The 17,357-nt window shown below is 33.0% G+C and overlaps 1 protein-coding gene across 1 annotated transcript in view; it reads left to right on the top strand.

Moving 5' to 3' along the window:
- Nucleotides 1-17,012, top strand: part of LOC100375260 (copine-3-like) — a 28,169-nt gene extending 11,157 nt beyond the window's left edge. The window contains exons 10-15 of the mRNA XM_085500513.1: nucleotides 3,694-3,753; nucleotides 4,183-4,316; nucleotides 8,234-8,340; nucleotides 11,525-11,658; nucleotides 12,149-12,385; nucleotides 14,865-17,012. Of these exons, the coding sequence (XP_085356639.1) occupies nucleotides 3,694-3,753; nucleotides 4,183-4,316; nucleotides 8,234-8,340; nucleotides 11,525-11,658; nucleotides 12,149-12,385; nucleotides 14,865-14,975 (783 nt within the window). The 3' untranslated portion in view covers nucleotides 14,976-17,012. The remainder of the gene's footprint in view (nucleotides 1-3,693; nucleotides 3,754-4,182; nucleotides 4,317-8,233; nucleotides 8,341-11,524; nucleotides 11,659-12,148; nucleotides 12,386-14,864) is intronic.
- The last annotated feature ends 345 nt before the right edge of the window (nucleotides 17,013-17,357 follow it).

Here is a 17,357-nt window from a genome sequence, read left to right as displayed (position 1 = left end):
CAGAAAACTTCATAAAGACGTAGCCCCTAGCTGCATCACTATATGTATGCTGGGACACAGTGATATTTCATAGTTTTAATCACAGTGAAGATCTGTTTAATTCGTTTCTGTACTACTGTATTATAGAAATAAATAAAAAATAAATACGTGGTTGTTTTTATTTTTATGTAAATTTGAATAACATTTGTACATGTGTAGAGGTATTTTTAAATGTCTTGACTTATAGACTTAATGTTATTAATCAAAACTTTTGCTTTCAACTGCTAGTATAGTAATAAATTGAAGAATTCTACATTTTCATAAACTGTAAACAGGGCTGTATTGTTCTAGTGTTCCTTCTCAGCACCCAGCCACCCAATATTTGTTGCTATGTAATCAGAAAAAAAAAATTTGTTTGAATACTTTGATAAATAGCGCCCTCTATTGATGCTTGTTGACTATCCATTATAAATTGTGATCCAGTAACATTTAACTGAATAGTGGATATTCAAGGAACTAATTAATATTTATTTTAACATTTCTGTAACAATTCCATTTGTTCATAATTCTGCCTCATGAGAGATTAACAACTTTTGCATGAAATCCCAAACCTAATAAAAAGAGAAGTCTATGCTATATATAACATAGACTGGCAAAGTTGGGACTTCTTTGTTTGTTTTACAAAAAAAAAATATAATTAATTGTTAATTTGGCCTTTTTAACGTGATCATGAAAACTAGCGTTACTGTGAAAGGGGTGATTTCGCGGCGAGTGAGAAATACATTTAATTAAAATTGACACCAATGTTTGAAAAAACGCCCCGACTGGCCAGTCTAGCTATAATAACTAGTACCGGATTTTCAGTTTGTGTTTCTCAAAATTGTTTGACCTCATTTATTTATCTCATGGCTGGTTTGACCAGCCACTGATACAAGAGGTTTTTGTATTCCCAAAACAAGGATGATGTGGAACAATCTGTAAAATAACAGTGTTGTATATATGGTAACCTTTTCTTCATATTTAGGTGTTCAAGACACAAAGTTAACTTCAGCTATTAAGTTTAAACATTTGAAACCATAACAATACAGCAATTTAATGCACTATCTTGGCCTTAACGATCAGGGATGTACCATTCTGCTAGGACCAATAAATAAAATATAGAAAATAGTAGTAGCGGGTATCAGTAATCATAGTCCTTGATAATTATTTAATATAACAAGATGTTTTGGGTAAAGTACAATTCTACAGTGGATAAACCAAGGATGTAACATGGTTGCTAAATGTCCATAAATATGAGTATTGGACATCAATCAGGCACTGTTGTAAAAGTATCTCAAAATTTCCTAAAAATTCTCCCATCAATGAATGAGCTACTGTGGTTTTTATCTTAATCTTTACTTAGGACATGAGTTTAGTTGTTGGTATAAAACCAGCCGTCAATGGAATGTTCTAGAAATTACATGATTACACATTGCTTTATAATACCGTATCTGTCTTCGCTAGCCAAGGTTTTATTATTTGGTCATCACCGCACCATTATACCTTGGCAGAATTCTTGATGAATTGAAACAACAGTGCATGCTTTGGTGAAATGGAACATGAAGTCAAATGTTATGACATGTTGTGAAAGGAAAATTTTTAAATTTGAAATTGAAGCTAATTGTTGTTACAAGAATGACGATTGGTGGATCCAGCTCCTAAGCACGCCCAATCAAATCATTCAATTTAACGGAGGTCAAATGTAGCTTTTCTTAACCTGGTCACGCACAGCTTCATAGAGATGGCCATGCTGATGACCGGCTTCAGCAAATCCATGCGAATCAGATCGTGAATAATAACAGGAACTTTACTACTAAACATATAAGTTGAGACAAATCCAGCATCACCTTTTAAATCAAGATTTGTAGTGAATGTCAGATTGTAACAATTTATGTACAAATATATTGTGCATGAAAATACTAAATTGTGAATATATCTTTAGGAAATACAAGTCCTCCACAAATAGATCTAACAACATCGCTATATCTGCCATCATTAAGCTTCTTATCATGCACTCCATTTGATAGTTTGTGTATTGATTTTATTCATTGCTCTGTTTCCCCTCAGGCCATATCTGCAATTATTATCAGCAGTTATTGATCAATCGCTCACATATCTGTAGGGGAATCTTGTTTTCTGATATTTATTGATGGAGGCCATATATTCTGCCTACAATCTTGCATCCCTATCTAGGGAATAACGTCAGTCCCTCCTGACCGATTGTTCATGGTCGCCTCACCAACATGATAAATACTATGGCACTGACTTCTGACCTATAGGCTGAGGCTGATATCAAGGATTATCTTCTCCAAGTGGCCATGCTCGAAATCCTTCTCATTTGCAAACCCAAAACAATTTTATTCAAGATTTATATTGAATATTTCGATCTAAATAGATCATATACATATCAATAAATCTGATGAATATAAGTTGCCGGTGTCAGACATGATGTTGTTATATGCTCTCGTTTCTTTGTCCAGTTGTTTTGAATTCAGAGGCTGAAATCAACATACCGGTAATAATGATATGCTGCAGACCAATTAAGTCACTATTGATTTTTCTTGCCAAGATTCAAAATGCTTTGCTTATCACATAAAGAAATCAATTCAACCACATTTTTATGCGAGGTGATAAAATAAAATAGCCCCCTCTGGAGGCGATAATGATGCATGTATAATGCTCAAAACATCTATTTTGTATCCTAAAATTAGTTTGCTCAAATGAATTGAAACGTTTGGTATCAGAGAATATGTCTAATAATTCTGTCAATCTTTCATGAAAGTAAATTTGTGTGTGTATTTTGTAGCACTGAACATTTTATTTGAATTTGTAAAGAGAAATGGAGAGCATTAATGGATTTTATTGGGGTCTTGGGACTATTGTGTGGCATTTCTGATAGTCTTAAATTGTGGAATATCTGCTATAAACATTCATATTTCCATGCAAGTCAGCATGTCTGAATGACATGTATCTTGGCTATTTGACAGCGTGTTCAAAATTCTGTTGCTAATGATTCACAAAGATTCAATTTTGTTCTGAATTACTTGTTTTTTTCTCAGCTCAAACTCAGATTATCACATATCATGAGAGTGAAACAAAGTTTAACAGCAAATATTATCAGTAATAAGTATATAATTTCCATGGTAACTCTTTGCACACATACCGAATTTGAAATAGAACTTCTAGTTTTCCAGTCAAGGTCAAGCAATTTAAATGTACTGATGTGAAGATCTAGATTATAATATAATGTTATTGAAAAAACACTCAAGTATTGCATGCATCTTCTGTAACTAAATGTTTTATGTGTATTAACCACAGTGTAAACTGTTTTCATGATCTAGATCTGATAGAACCTTTCACCCCCCCTCCCCCAATTGACTCTTGGATGTCAGTCTGTCTTCATTCCATAACTACAACACGACATCAACATCAAGGTTATGAATTCATATTATTGATGCCAATCTCTGTCTTAATAGCAGAAAATTTTAAATATTGTTCAAGCTTATTTTGGAGAGATTTTCGGAAAATAATTATTATATATAATACAGTTAAAATAGCTCATTCACCAATTTTTATTTTATTTTATCTCAAGACCAAAAAAAATATTTCCTTCTAATTTGTTAACAATATAATATGATCATTTATGAGATTATTTGCATAATTATATTTTTACAGATTACTCATGAATATTCATTTCTTGATTACGTCCTTGGAGGATGCCAAATAAATTTTACTGTAAGTAGACTGTTATATAGGAGAATAGTTTTACAACCGTTATAGTATGTTGCTGAATAAAATAACAATGTAACAAGATTTAGTGTGATGAATGATACCTTTTTGCAAATGTAGCAATGTTAAAAAATCTCCTTCTAAGTCTTATTTGTGCCGAGTAACCACTCCACATTGTGCAGTAAAATTTCATCATTTGAGCAACTTAAATTTTCACTTAATGTGGTATGTTAACATTTCCCAGATAAAATAGTAGAATTTCTCAATAGACTTAGAGAGAACAATGCAATGATGTGTATTGTATTTAATGATATCTTATTTCATATGAGGCAAGATATGTTGAAATAAAACTGTTAAAATTATAATTTTTGGCAGTCAAGAACAGAACGAGAAAGATAAATTGGAAATGTTCATTCTATTTTCATCTTTTGTTAGGTTGGTGTTGATTTCACAGGTTCTAACGGAGATCCAAATGACTCTAGATCGCTACATTATATAAATCCAGGTTATCCTAATCAGTATGCGCAAGCCATCACAGCAGTAGGCAATGTTATACAGGATTATGACAGGTATGTTAGGATGATATAATCTCATTATTGTTAGCATCTTGACCCAATAATGATCACTTAGTGATATGAATAATTTAGCTGTCTTTTATGCACAAACTGGAAACTGCTCTAATTCACGTGAGAGATGAATTTTCACAAACTCAAGAGTATCATTTAATTTTGTAACAGTTAAAATCACATTGACTTCCATAGAATCGCACCAAACACATTCAAATAGTAAAATTACTGCCAACATATATATATATATATATGGTTAAATCACTGCCAACACCATCATATGTTGAATCACTGCCAACACCATCATATGGTTGAATCACTGCCAATACTATTGTATGGTTGAATCACTGCCAGCACTATTATATAGTTGAATCACTGCCAACACCATCATATGGTTGAATCACTGCCAACTCCATCATATGTTGAATCACTGCCAACACCATATGGTCGAATCACTGCCAACTCCATCATATGTTGAATCACTGCCAACACCATCATATGGTTGAATCACTGCCAATACTATTGTATGGTTGAATCACTGCCAGCACTATTATATAGTTGAATCACTGCCAACTCCATCATATGTTGAATCACTGCCAACACCATATGGTCGAATCACTGCCAACTCCATCATATGTCGAATCACTGCCAACACCATATGGTCGAATCACTGCCAGCACCATTATATAGTTGAATCACTGCCAACTCCATCATATGTTGAATCCCTGCCAACACCATCATATGTTGAATCCCTGCCAACACCATCATATGTTGAATCACTGCCAACACCATTATATGGTTGAATCACTGCCAGCACTATTATATAGTTGAATCACTGCCAACTCCATCATATGTTGAATCACTGTCAACACCATCATATGTTGAATCACTGTCAACACCATCATATGGTTGAATCACTGCCAGTACCATTATATGGTTGAATCACTGCCAGCACTATTATATAGTTGAATCACTGCCAACACCATCATATGGTTGAATCACTACCAACACCATCATATGTTGAATCACTGCCAACACCATCATATGGTTGAATCACTGCCAACACCATCATATGGTTGAATCACTGCCAACACCATTATATGTTGAATCACTGCCAACACCATATGGTCGAATCACTGCCAGCACTATTATATAGTTGAATCACTGCCATTTCCATCATATTTTGAATCACTGCCAACACCATCATATGGTTGAATCACTGCCAATACCATTATATGGTTGAATCACTGCCAGCACTATTATATAGTTGAATCACTGCCAACACCATCATATGTTGAATCACTGCCAACACCATCATATGGTTGAATCACTACCAACACCATCATATGTTGAATCACTGCCAACACCATCATACATGTATGGTTGAATCACTGCCAACACCATTATATGTTGAATCACTGCCAACACCATATGGTCGAATCACTGCCAGCACTATTATATAGTTGAATCACTGCCAACTCCATCATATGTTGAATCACTGTCAACACCATCATATGTTGAATCACTGCCAACACCATCATATGGTTGAATCACTGCCAATACCATTATATGGTTGAATCACTGCCAGCACTATTATATAGTTGAATCACTGCCAACACCATCATATGGTTGAATCACTACCAACACCATCATATGTTGAATCACTGCCAACACCATCATATGGTTGAATCACTGCCAACTCCATCATATGTTGAATCACTGCCAACACCATCATATGTTGAATCACTGCCAGCACCATATGGTTGAATCACTGCCAGCACTATTATACAGTTGAATCACTGCCAACTCCATTATATTTGAATCACTGTCAACACCATCATATGTTGAATCACTGCCAACACCATATGGTTGAATCACTGCAAGCACTATTATATAGTTGAATCACTGCCAACTCCATCATATATTGAATCACTGCCAACACCATCATATGTTGAATCACTGCCAACACCATCATATGTTGAATCACTGCCAACACCATTATATGGTTGAATCACTGCCAACTCCATCATATGTTGAATCACTGCCAACACCATATGGTCGAATCACTGCCAGCACTATTATATAGTTGAATCACTGCCAACTCCATCATATGTTGAATCACTGTCAACACCATCATATGTTGAATCACTGCCAACACCATCATATGGTTGAATCACTGCCGATACCATTATATGGTTGAATCACTGCCAGCACTATTATATTAATTTCAGTGAAACCAATGAAAATAGGGGAACAAAACTGAGAACATACAAACTATTCAAAGTAAGCTATAATATGGAAAATTATTTGCAAAACATTTCAAATTTCAGCCTCAGGAAAATGCTTTCAAAATTCCGTCTGAGTGACCACAACTTAGAAATAGAATTAGGTAGAAGAACAAAGCCCAAAATAGAATTAGAAAATAGACACTGTAATAAATGTAACACTAAAGCATTAGGAGATGAAAAACATTTCCTGCTATTTTGTACTGGCTATATAGAACAAAGAAAAAAACTGTTTGATGAGTGTTCAATAAATATTTACACAATGGATGTGAATTCCATATTTAAAAAGATTATGGAGAATAATATAGCTTTAGCAAAATACTTAAAGAGCACAATTTTTAAAACCACAGAAAGTAATTAATTTATTTTTTTATTTTATTTTACTAACATTTTATTTTTATCTCTTATGTATTGTATGTATTTATGTTCCTTACCATACAAAAACCCTCTGAAGGTTTTTTTAGTAGTGTAATAAAGTTATTATTATTATATAGTTGAATCACTGCCAACACCATCATATGGTTGAATCACTACCAACACCATCATATGTTGAATCACTGCCAACACCATCATATGTTGAATCACTGCCAACACCATCATATGTTGAATCACTGCCAACACTATTATATAGTTGAATCACTGCCAACTCCATCATATTTGAATCACTGTCAACACCATCATATGTTGAATCACTGCCAACACCATCATATGGTTGAATCACTGCCAACACCATCATATTGGTGAATCACTGCCAACACCATCATGTGGTTGAATCACTACCAACACCATCATATGTTGAATCACTGCCAACACCATTATATGTTGAATCACTACCAACACCATCATATGTTGAATCACTGCCAACACCATCATATGGTTGAATCACTGCCAATACCATTATATGGTTGAATCACTGCCAGCACTATTATATAGTTGAATCACTGCCAACACCGTCATATGGTTGAATCACTTCCAACACCATCATATGTTTAATCACTGCCAACACCATTATATGGTTGAATCACTGCTAACACCATCATATGTTGAATCACTGCCAACACCATTATATGTTGAATCACTGCCAACACCATCATATGTTGAATCACTGCCAACAACATCATATGGTTGAATCACTGCCAACACCATTATATGGTTGAATCACTGCTAACACCATCATATGTTGAATCACTGCCAACACCATCATGTGTTGAATCACTACCAACACCATTATATGGTTGAATCACTACCCGCACTATTATATAATTGAATCACTGCCAACACCACCATATGTTGAATCACTGCCAAAACCATCATATTGATGAATCACTGCCAACACCATCATATGATTGAATCACCACCATCATATGATTGAATCACTGCCAGCACTATCATATGGTTGAATCACTGCTAAAACCATCATATTGGTGAATCACTGCCAACACCATCATGTGGTTGAATCACTGCCAACACCATTAATTGCTTGAATCAATGTGCACATCCTGAAAATCAAAAATCGTCAACTGGTTGAATCACCATCAAATGGTCAAATCAATTTCAAAACATTTCAAAAATTGACTTTTTAATATTATAATATAACTTCCCAAGTATTTAAGTTTATGTGTTTTTTTGTTTCAGTGACAAGTTATTTCCTGCTCTTGGATTTGGTGCCAAAATTCCACCAAATTTTGCTGTTTCTCATGAATTTGCCATCAACTTTGATATGAACAATCCATTTTGTGCAGGTAACAGTAATATTTAATTTCAAATAGTAGAAAATACATATAGAATAACCTGTCTTAAGTGACACCTTTCTAAGATGAACACAAGTAAAGCACATACAGGGAAAGCTGTCTTAACTGACACCTTTCTAAGATGAACACATGTAAAGTATATACAGGGAAAGCTGTCTTAACTGACACCTTTCTAAGATGAACACATGTAAAGTATATACAGGGAAAGCTGTCTTAACTGACACCTTTCTAAGATGAACACATGTAAAGTATATACAGGGAAAGCTGTCTTAACTGACACCTTTCTAAGATGAACACATGTAAAGTATATACAGGGAAAGCTTCTTAACTGACACCTAGCTTTCTAAGATGAACACAAGTAAAGTATATACAGGCAAGGCTGTCTTAACTGACACCTTTCTAAGATGAACACAAGTAAAGTATATACAGGCAAGGCTGTCTTAACTGACACCTTTCTAAGATGAACACATGTAAAGTATATACAGGCAAAGCTGTCTTAACTGACACCTTAAGATGAACACATGTAAAGTATATACAGGCAAAGCTGTCTTAACTGACACCTTTCTAAGATGAACACAAGTAAAGTATATACAGGCAAAGCTGTCTTAACTGACACCTTTCTAAGATGAACACAAGTAAAATATATACAGGCAAGGCTGTCTTAACTGACACCTTTCTAAGATGAACACAAGTAAAGTACATACAGGGAAAGCTGTCTTAACTGACACCTTTCTAAGATGAACACAAGTAAAGTATATACAGGCAAAGCTGTCTTAACTGACACCTTTCTAAGATGAACACAAGTAAAGTATATACAGGGAAAGCTGTCTTAACTGACACCTTTCTAAGATGAACACATGTAAAGTACATACAGGGAAAGCTGTCTTAACTGACACCTTTCTAAGATGAACACATGTAAAGTATATACAGGCAAAGCTGTCTTAACTGACACCTTAAGATGAACACATGTAAAGTACATACAGGGAAAGCTGTCTTAACTGACACCTTTCTAAGATGAACACAAGTAAAGTATATACAGGCAAAGCTGCCTTAACTGACACCTTTCTAAGATGAACACAATTAAAATATATACAGGCAAGGCTGTCTTAACTGACACCTTTCTAAGATGAACACAAGTAAAGTATATACAGGCAAAGCTGTCTTAACTGACACCTTTCTAAGATGAACAAAAGTAAAGTACATACAGGGAAAGCTGTCTTAACTGACACCTTTCTAAGATGAACACAAGTAAAGTATATACAGGGAAAGCTGTCTTAACTGACACCTTTCTAAGATGAACACATGTAAAGTATATACAGGCAAAGCTGTCTTAATTTACTGACACCTTTCTAAGATGAACACAAGTAAAGTGTATACAGGGAAAGCTGTCTTAACTGACACCTTTCTAAGATGAACACATGTAAAGTATATACAGGCAAAGCTGTCTTAATTAACTGACACCTTTCTAAGATGAACACAAGTAAAGTGTATACAGGGAAAGCTGTCTTAACTGACATCTTTCTAAGATGAACACAAGTAAAGTATATACAGGGAAAGCTGTCTTAACTGACACCTTTCTAAGATGAACACATGCAAAGTACACACAAGGAAAGCTGTCTTAACTGACACCTTTCTAAGATGAACAATTAAAGTACATACAGGGAAAGATGTTTTAACTGAGACCTTTCTAAGATGAACAAAAGTAAAGTACACACAAGGAAAGATGTTTTAACTGACACCTTTCTAAGATGAACACAAGTAAAGTACATACAGGGAAAGCTGTTTTAACTGACACCTTTCTAAGATGAACACAAGTAAAGTATATACAGGGAAAGCTGTCTTAACTGACACCTTTCACAGACTGGGCCATTATTCTATTATGTTACCATTTTGTAACCTCATCAACACAGCCAGGAAACTATAGAATCTTTTACTATCCACTGAATGTCACAAATGCCACTTGAAGTACAAATTTCTGTTATATTTGGAATGTGAGGGTGTTATAAATAGCATGCAAAATAATTAATAAATAAAAAACATTGTTTATTATCAAATTATATGATTTCCGTCATTGCAATGTTAAATTCAGTGCATTAAACAACTACTTCTACTTATACTTTCTACCTCCAACATCAAGTTACAATTTAAAAGTTTGAAGAACAGGCTCAATCAAGCAAGTTTCCAACATATCGATAGTCTTGCTTACAGTCCATTGGTTATTTGTGTTGTTTTTTCATAAAAATAATATCTTATAGGAGTGTTACAACAAAAACCGGGTTACCACTAAAAAAGAAACGTTATTTTGCATGGTGATGAAAATAGTGATTTATGTCTGTGATTCATGAACAAATTTAAAAAATGACAAATTCCGATGTTCTCTTTTTCTACTGAATGATTGAGGCCAATTTGTGTTTGTTCCTTCTCAATGACTGCCATAAGTAAAACTTGAATACAACTCAGAGGCTACATGGTTTGAATGAAAATGGAATGTGCTGTGTCATACCCTTATAGAATGTTAAACACACACAACCAAAAGCATGAACACTCGCCAAGTTTTGGAACATTCCACGCTACGCTGAGGGAGAACGATTTTCTATGACATAACTGCTTAACTGAATCAGACAACAAATCACTAAAACTGACATGATTTTTACATTGCCAGTAATTATTGAAATTTACAACTCATTGTTGTTTATACTGTTCTGTTGGATGAGCTAAAAATTACAATAATTACCGGTATCATAAATTCACGGCTCTAAATGTATTTATGCATTCAATGATGAATTGAATTCAAATCTCTGAGTCAACAGTTGTTGTCTACTGCCCTGTCTAGTCTAGTACATGCATTCATTCATTCCACAATGCTTGTGTGTCTTATTACATCAACTACTCATGAATATTAATGAGGTAATACCAATTACAGATGCCTATGAGAAAGAGATTGTTACTCTCTCAGATGGCACAGGTGACACAGGCTTCTCTGAATCATGTTTATACATACAATAGATACACATATATTAGCATTTTATTTTTACATATAAATCAATATATATATTGTATAGATTTTATGATGGATGGATGGACTTGCTCAGCCTATAGTCCAATATTATTTTCTGTAAATCTTCATTCAGTGTTGGCATTAATTTCATTCTACAACATTATTTTTCTGTGCAAGGTGTGCAAGGCATTTTACAAGCGTATGAAAATTGTATCCGACAAGTAAAACTCTGGGGACCAACCAATGCCTCTCCAATTATACATCATGTGGCTAGATTTGCACAGGAAGCTCAGAGACAGCCCGGAGCGTCAGTATGTTATTTCATTCATTCTTAATAATGCAAAACATGCCATATCCATACAATGAAAATTGTACACATCAGTTTAAATTTACTCAGTGGAAATTTGATTACTGTGCATTTAGGTATAGGATTATAGTTGGTATTTGGGGGAAATTTGATTACTGTCAAGGTAGTACTTGAGTATTTTTATGGAATACTAACATTAAATGGATACTGTGATTCAGATAACGAAAATAGATAACTGCTTTATCATTTTACGAGAAAAAAATTGTTCACAAATTGTTGAAAATCATGAAATTTTGGGAAAATTTGACATGGGTCGTAAAGAGTCACAGCAACTTGAACAAATCATGAAATTGCACAAAATCCTAGTGGTGAAAATTACACTGTTTTCATTATTGAGAGACACAGACATTTTGTGAGATTTAATTGTATCTTGTGTGATAATGTGTGTTAATTTCAATAACAATCTACTATAACATGTATTGTTTTTTTGCCAGCAATATTACGTGTTATTGTTGTTAACGGATGGAGTATTAACTGACATGGATGAAACGCGCGAAGCTATCGTACATGCATCCAATCTACCAATGTCGGTTATTATAATTGGTGTTGGCAATGCTAACTTCTCTGATATGAAAGTGCTAGACGGTGATGATGGCGTTCTCAGAACTGTACGAGGTGAAAAGGTTGCTAGGGATATTGTGCAGTTTGTACCATTCAGAGATTTTCAAAGCGTAAGTATATTAAATTACATGACGATACAATACAACCACTGTTAAATTGTTGTAACAGAATGTGTCTTGTATTGAAGCGCCACAGGCATTACACTGTGTTATGTTTGATATGAATCCAATACAAAGGTATACATGGGAAAATTACATTATTTACTTGATACACAAAATTTGACCGTATAGTTTTTTAGTTGTAAATTTCAATTTTGTATTAACAATTGTTCTAATATTTTGTGGTAGAGGAAATTCCTATTTGTAGCTTTGTAACATTTGATTATTAAAACTCATTTATATTTGAGTTATCTTGAATACTGGTATAATGTTGTATGCACTGCATACTTTCAAAAAAGGAATATTTTAAAATTGTATAATTGTGCACAAGTTGAAATGTGATTAAGCTTTTTCACCACCAGACTTTTCCGCCCAAATTTGTCTGCACTTTTTTCTTAAAATTTTCAATATTCCTGGAAATGTACTCTAATTTTGGAGCCAACAGACAAAATTTTAGTCAATTTTCAGTATTTACTAAAAAAATGTGGCTATTTTTGTCGCAATCTTCTGAAGGAAAGACTATAAACTACTATGCAGACTATAAACAGGACTATTTTGTGAATTTGTGATGAAAAGAGGGAAGTGGTGGTGTAAAGGTTAATAACTGTAAATGGAAATGTCATATGTCATCAAGAAGCGTTCCTCCATTTCGCTTCCATTTCAGTAATAAAACCCTTCCTCCCCCAAATATATATAATACATGTTACAGTTTTGTTGGTGTTCGGAAAACTGTAATTTGTTTACATTAGTGTGTAAATTATCATGGATGTTATATAACAAAGAAAGCTATTTTATAGAGAAAACAATTAGGTATGACCAGAAGAACAAATTGGCCAATCAAAATGAGTTACCAAATATATGAAAATTTGTTGGGTAATAACAAGCAATTTTTTGGGGTAATAGAATTTTTGAGTTAATGAACATTTTTTTGTTGCCCCTAACTCAAATTCTATTTTCATAGCGAGTTCTGAAAAATTCCCAAACTTGCAAATATCCTTAAATTTTCCAATCGCAAACATTGCTGTGTACTGTATTGTGGTCGCTATTCTCTAAGTTTATGATTTGGCATTATACTTGCATGTATTTGGTTTTTAAATATCACGTATTGTTTGTCTTGAAATTGGAATAAAATATCACCTAATTCTAAATCTTACTACATCTTGGTTGCACCAGTTTATTGTGGAAATTTGTTTGTAGTTTAAAAATTACTGTTGGTTTATCATAGAAATGTCAGAACCAAGGTAAAATTTCATTTGATGTGTTCATATTACCTATATTCTTAATCTATTGAAAGTACAGTCACATCAGTTTGTCAGGGTTTTGTGAATTGAATTGATACAATTCATCTAGTATATTGTTCATAAAGAAAGATATGCAATTCTGAAAAATCTTTGACAAAAAAATATTTTAGGTAGATTTATTACCAAAAGAACTATAAATATCACTTGTTCGTAAATGTAAAAACACTTCAACTTGATTTGGAATGTGAAGGTTAATGGAAAATGACAATCTGACTGACAATCTCTCAAATCACCCACTGTTATACCTTTAGTGGTGACGCAGTGATGATAATGTGCTATTCTTGTTATCATAGCAACAGTAATAACATTCATGGAGTTTTTAAGAGTGGTTTCCACCTATGGGACGAAGGACATTAATAACACATATCACCTGCTAAAAGCCTCAATAGATGACAAAAATAAATAGGATAAAAACATTGTCAGCAGGCAATGATGTAACAGGTCTTCAGTGAGACAAGCTAAAATGTAATTATTTTAAATGTCGCACACAATTAAATAGATAGTGATGCCTGGATACCAACATAATCATTTTGCTTAAATTTGTAACCTTGACGTTTTAAGTGCTCTGTGTGTTTCATTTTAACTTTAATAGAAAATATAGTTTGATAAATTTAACATTCAAATTGATAGGTTTGATACTGATGTTTACTGATAAGTCAATAATACACTTATTATGAGCTGTATGTAGGTTGCCATAGCAACCTGTTGAAAGGATGACCACATAGAGACAGTAAAAGCCATGTCTTATTTAATCAGGGACACCATCATTCAATTTACAAACATTAATAAATAAATGGTACTCTTAGCAGAGTGTGTTTATAGATGGGTTACTAATAGAGGTCATGTGTCTGTCTTTCTGTAAGTTATTGTAAACAACTAAAGTATGTACCATAAGAATCCAACTCATAACAAGATTCCTATGGGCTTAATAAATATTGTGAAAAATAACAAATATGGAAATCACAATTTATGCTTGGCAAATTATGGGATATATTCAGTATATAACACCTCCTATGTAGTGTTTGGAAATAAAAACAATCTATAAAAATCTATAATTCATTCAAACACGAAGTTGTGACATCTGTAATAGTGTAAAATCTTTCTAAAAGTATTTTTGTTCTCTCTTATAGGCAAGTCCTGCAGCATTAGCAAAATCAGTTTTAGCCGAAGTTCCTAAGCAGGTGGTTGACTACTTCAAGAAGAGAGGGATTCCTCCAAATAATCGCACCGTATCACAGTAACTAGACATTGTTTGAGTTTGCTTAGATTAGGTGCAGCATAACATATTTACTATGGAGTCACTCAAAACATCTTCAGAAACATCTAATTTTTGTTCTGAAAAAAAAAATGAAAAAATAAATCAAAATTCAGTTCAGTTCAGTTTTTCTTGAAAGCACACAAATATTTAATTATTATATAATAAAAAGAATGTCATAAATATTTATCTTGCACCTGAACATTATTCAGTGGACCTGATCTTTCCAATAATGTGAAAACTAAATAATACATATATAAAATATTGTACTTTGAATAATAATTATACAGTGGTAGACACAGAAATATTGCAGCTGTTTTTCATTTCACTGCCAAGCTAAATAAAAACTTTTATGAGCACTTTACAGGAAAAGTATTTTATTATACAGCTGTTGTACAAACATCTTGAGAATGGTTGGACCATTCTCCTAAATCATTAACTCTGTCAGCAAGAGAAGTTTCTGCTCTTAAATAAAAAAAAACTTAAGTCACAATCATAAATTATAGATTGCATGTTTTCTATAGATTTCATGGAATACATCAATTGTGTAGAATTTCTCTTCAATGTTTAATTAAACCATCATTGGTTTAAATACAGCACTTTCAGCCAATCAAAAACAGGTTCATAGAATTGATTTACTCATGTGCGATATTTTGAAATTTATTGTGTCAAAGTGTATTAATTTAATAGCACCTGAAAATTAAATGCAGGTAGAATTATTTTTAATTCAAGGGCAGAATATTGTGATTTCTGTGTTATTCAAATATTAGTATGATAACACAATACTAAGACTGCAATATCTATTCATGAGAAAAATAATCCATGTTCTCAATGGCAAACTCTGATCAAGATAGTTAATCTTTTATGTTTGTATAAGGATTATTGATGCCATGTTTATATACCAGGAAGAGAACCTAGTCAGCATATGTCAAAATCATGTACTCATTGATCAAAGTAATGAAGTAACATATCAATGGTCAATTACTTGAGAGAAAGTAGGGAAGATATTTTCATGAACATGGCATAGTTTTGGAATATGCTAATACTATAATAATTTTCTTGAACACCGCTCGAAATTGCTTACTATTATCACGAAACATAAATTCAGCAACGAAAGTAGAATTCAGCTCAGGCTCTATTTCATGAATAGCAACATGATATCATAGGTGTTTTAGAACAGCTGGTCATGGATATAAGTTTATTCAGATATGATCGTTAAATTGAAAACATTTTTATCTTCTAGTAATTTCAATCATCATATATGTGAGTATTTGCTGGGTTTTAGATTCATCATTACTAAAAACGTTTCAACACATAAATGTTGGCACATGCCCAGTTGGATCTAGTTTGACTCCAACTTCCCAACATAGGGCTATATTATACACAGACAGGCAGAATATTATGATTTCAGTGTTATGCAAATACTAGTGTGATAACACAGTACTAAGAAAGCAATATCAATTCAAATGAAAATCAAACAAAAAAGAACTCCAGCATTAATCTCCGCTGAGGACCATTTTATTTCTATAATAATGTAAAATAAAAATTACAGTCCGTTTTCTAATTGTCTAATCATTCATCTGGATACCTTATATCAAGTGCCTGCAGAATTAGGTCATAATATTTCCCGAATAAAACCTTTTTATTGAATTTAATATTTGATGAAAACTTAAAATTTAAACATTCATTTACATTTTAATAGCTTTCAAGAAATAAAACTGGAGGAGAAGTTTTATGGGGTAAATGTTACTGAGCCTGTAGTTATTATAATCATTTAATATCACTATCATAGTATACTCAAACCAAAACTGCATTTATTGTCTTGTATTATTAAAATATGTAAATGCAAGAACCATTAATATCCTGGCAGAGCAAATACAGAATTCACTCAATGTACAAATTTAGATTTTTATGTGCAGATTATTTTTATTTGGTAATTCTTTACATGTATTCTTGACTCAAAAATTGCAATTATATTATTATTAGGAGAAATAAATATCAATGAAACCTGTGTTTGATTTAGTTTATATTCTCATGACTACCAATTACTACCACTGTTGTTAAAGTTAAAATCATCTCACTTTGATGTTTTTAAAATTAATTCGCTCGAATTCAGTTGATGCCCAGACTTGTTAATTAATGGGTTGCCCATATTGATGCATGGCATCATCAAACCTAACCTGAAAATTTGTTTCAATTTCAGAACTCAAATTTATCTAGCACATTCAACAGCTAGTAGATTGAGAGCTATTATCATCACACTTTTAATAGTGCACAGTAGATGAGTGGTTTTGTTACTGTGTTATTGTTATCAAGAATGCATACTTATACATATAAACAGACAACTTCTGTTGAAGTTTGTAGTAAA

The sequence above is a fragment of the Saccoglossus kowalevskii genome, chromosome 6, assembly GCF_978046115.1.
Source record: "Saccoglossus kowalevskii chromosome 6, keSacKowa6.1, whole genome shotgun sequence".
NCBI lineage: Eukaryota > Metazoa > Hemichordata > Enteropneusta > Harrimaniidae > Saccoglossus > Saccoglossus kowalevskii.
Note: the sequence above shows the minus strand (reverse complement) of the source record. Positions and strands in the feature narration are given on the sequence as shown.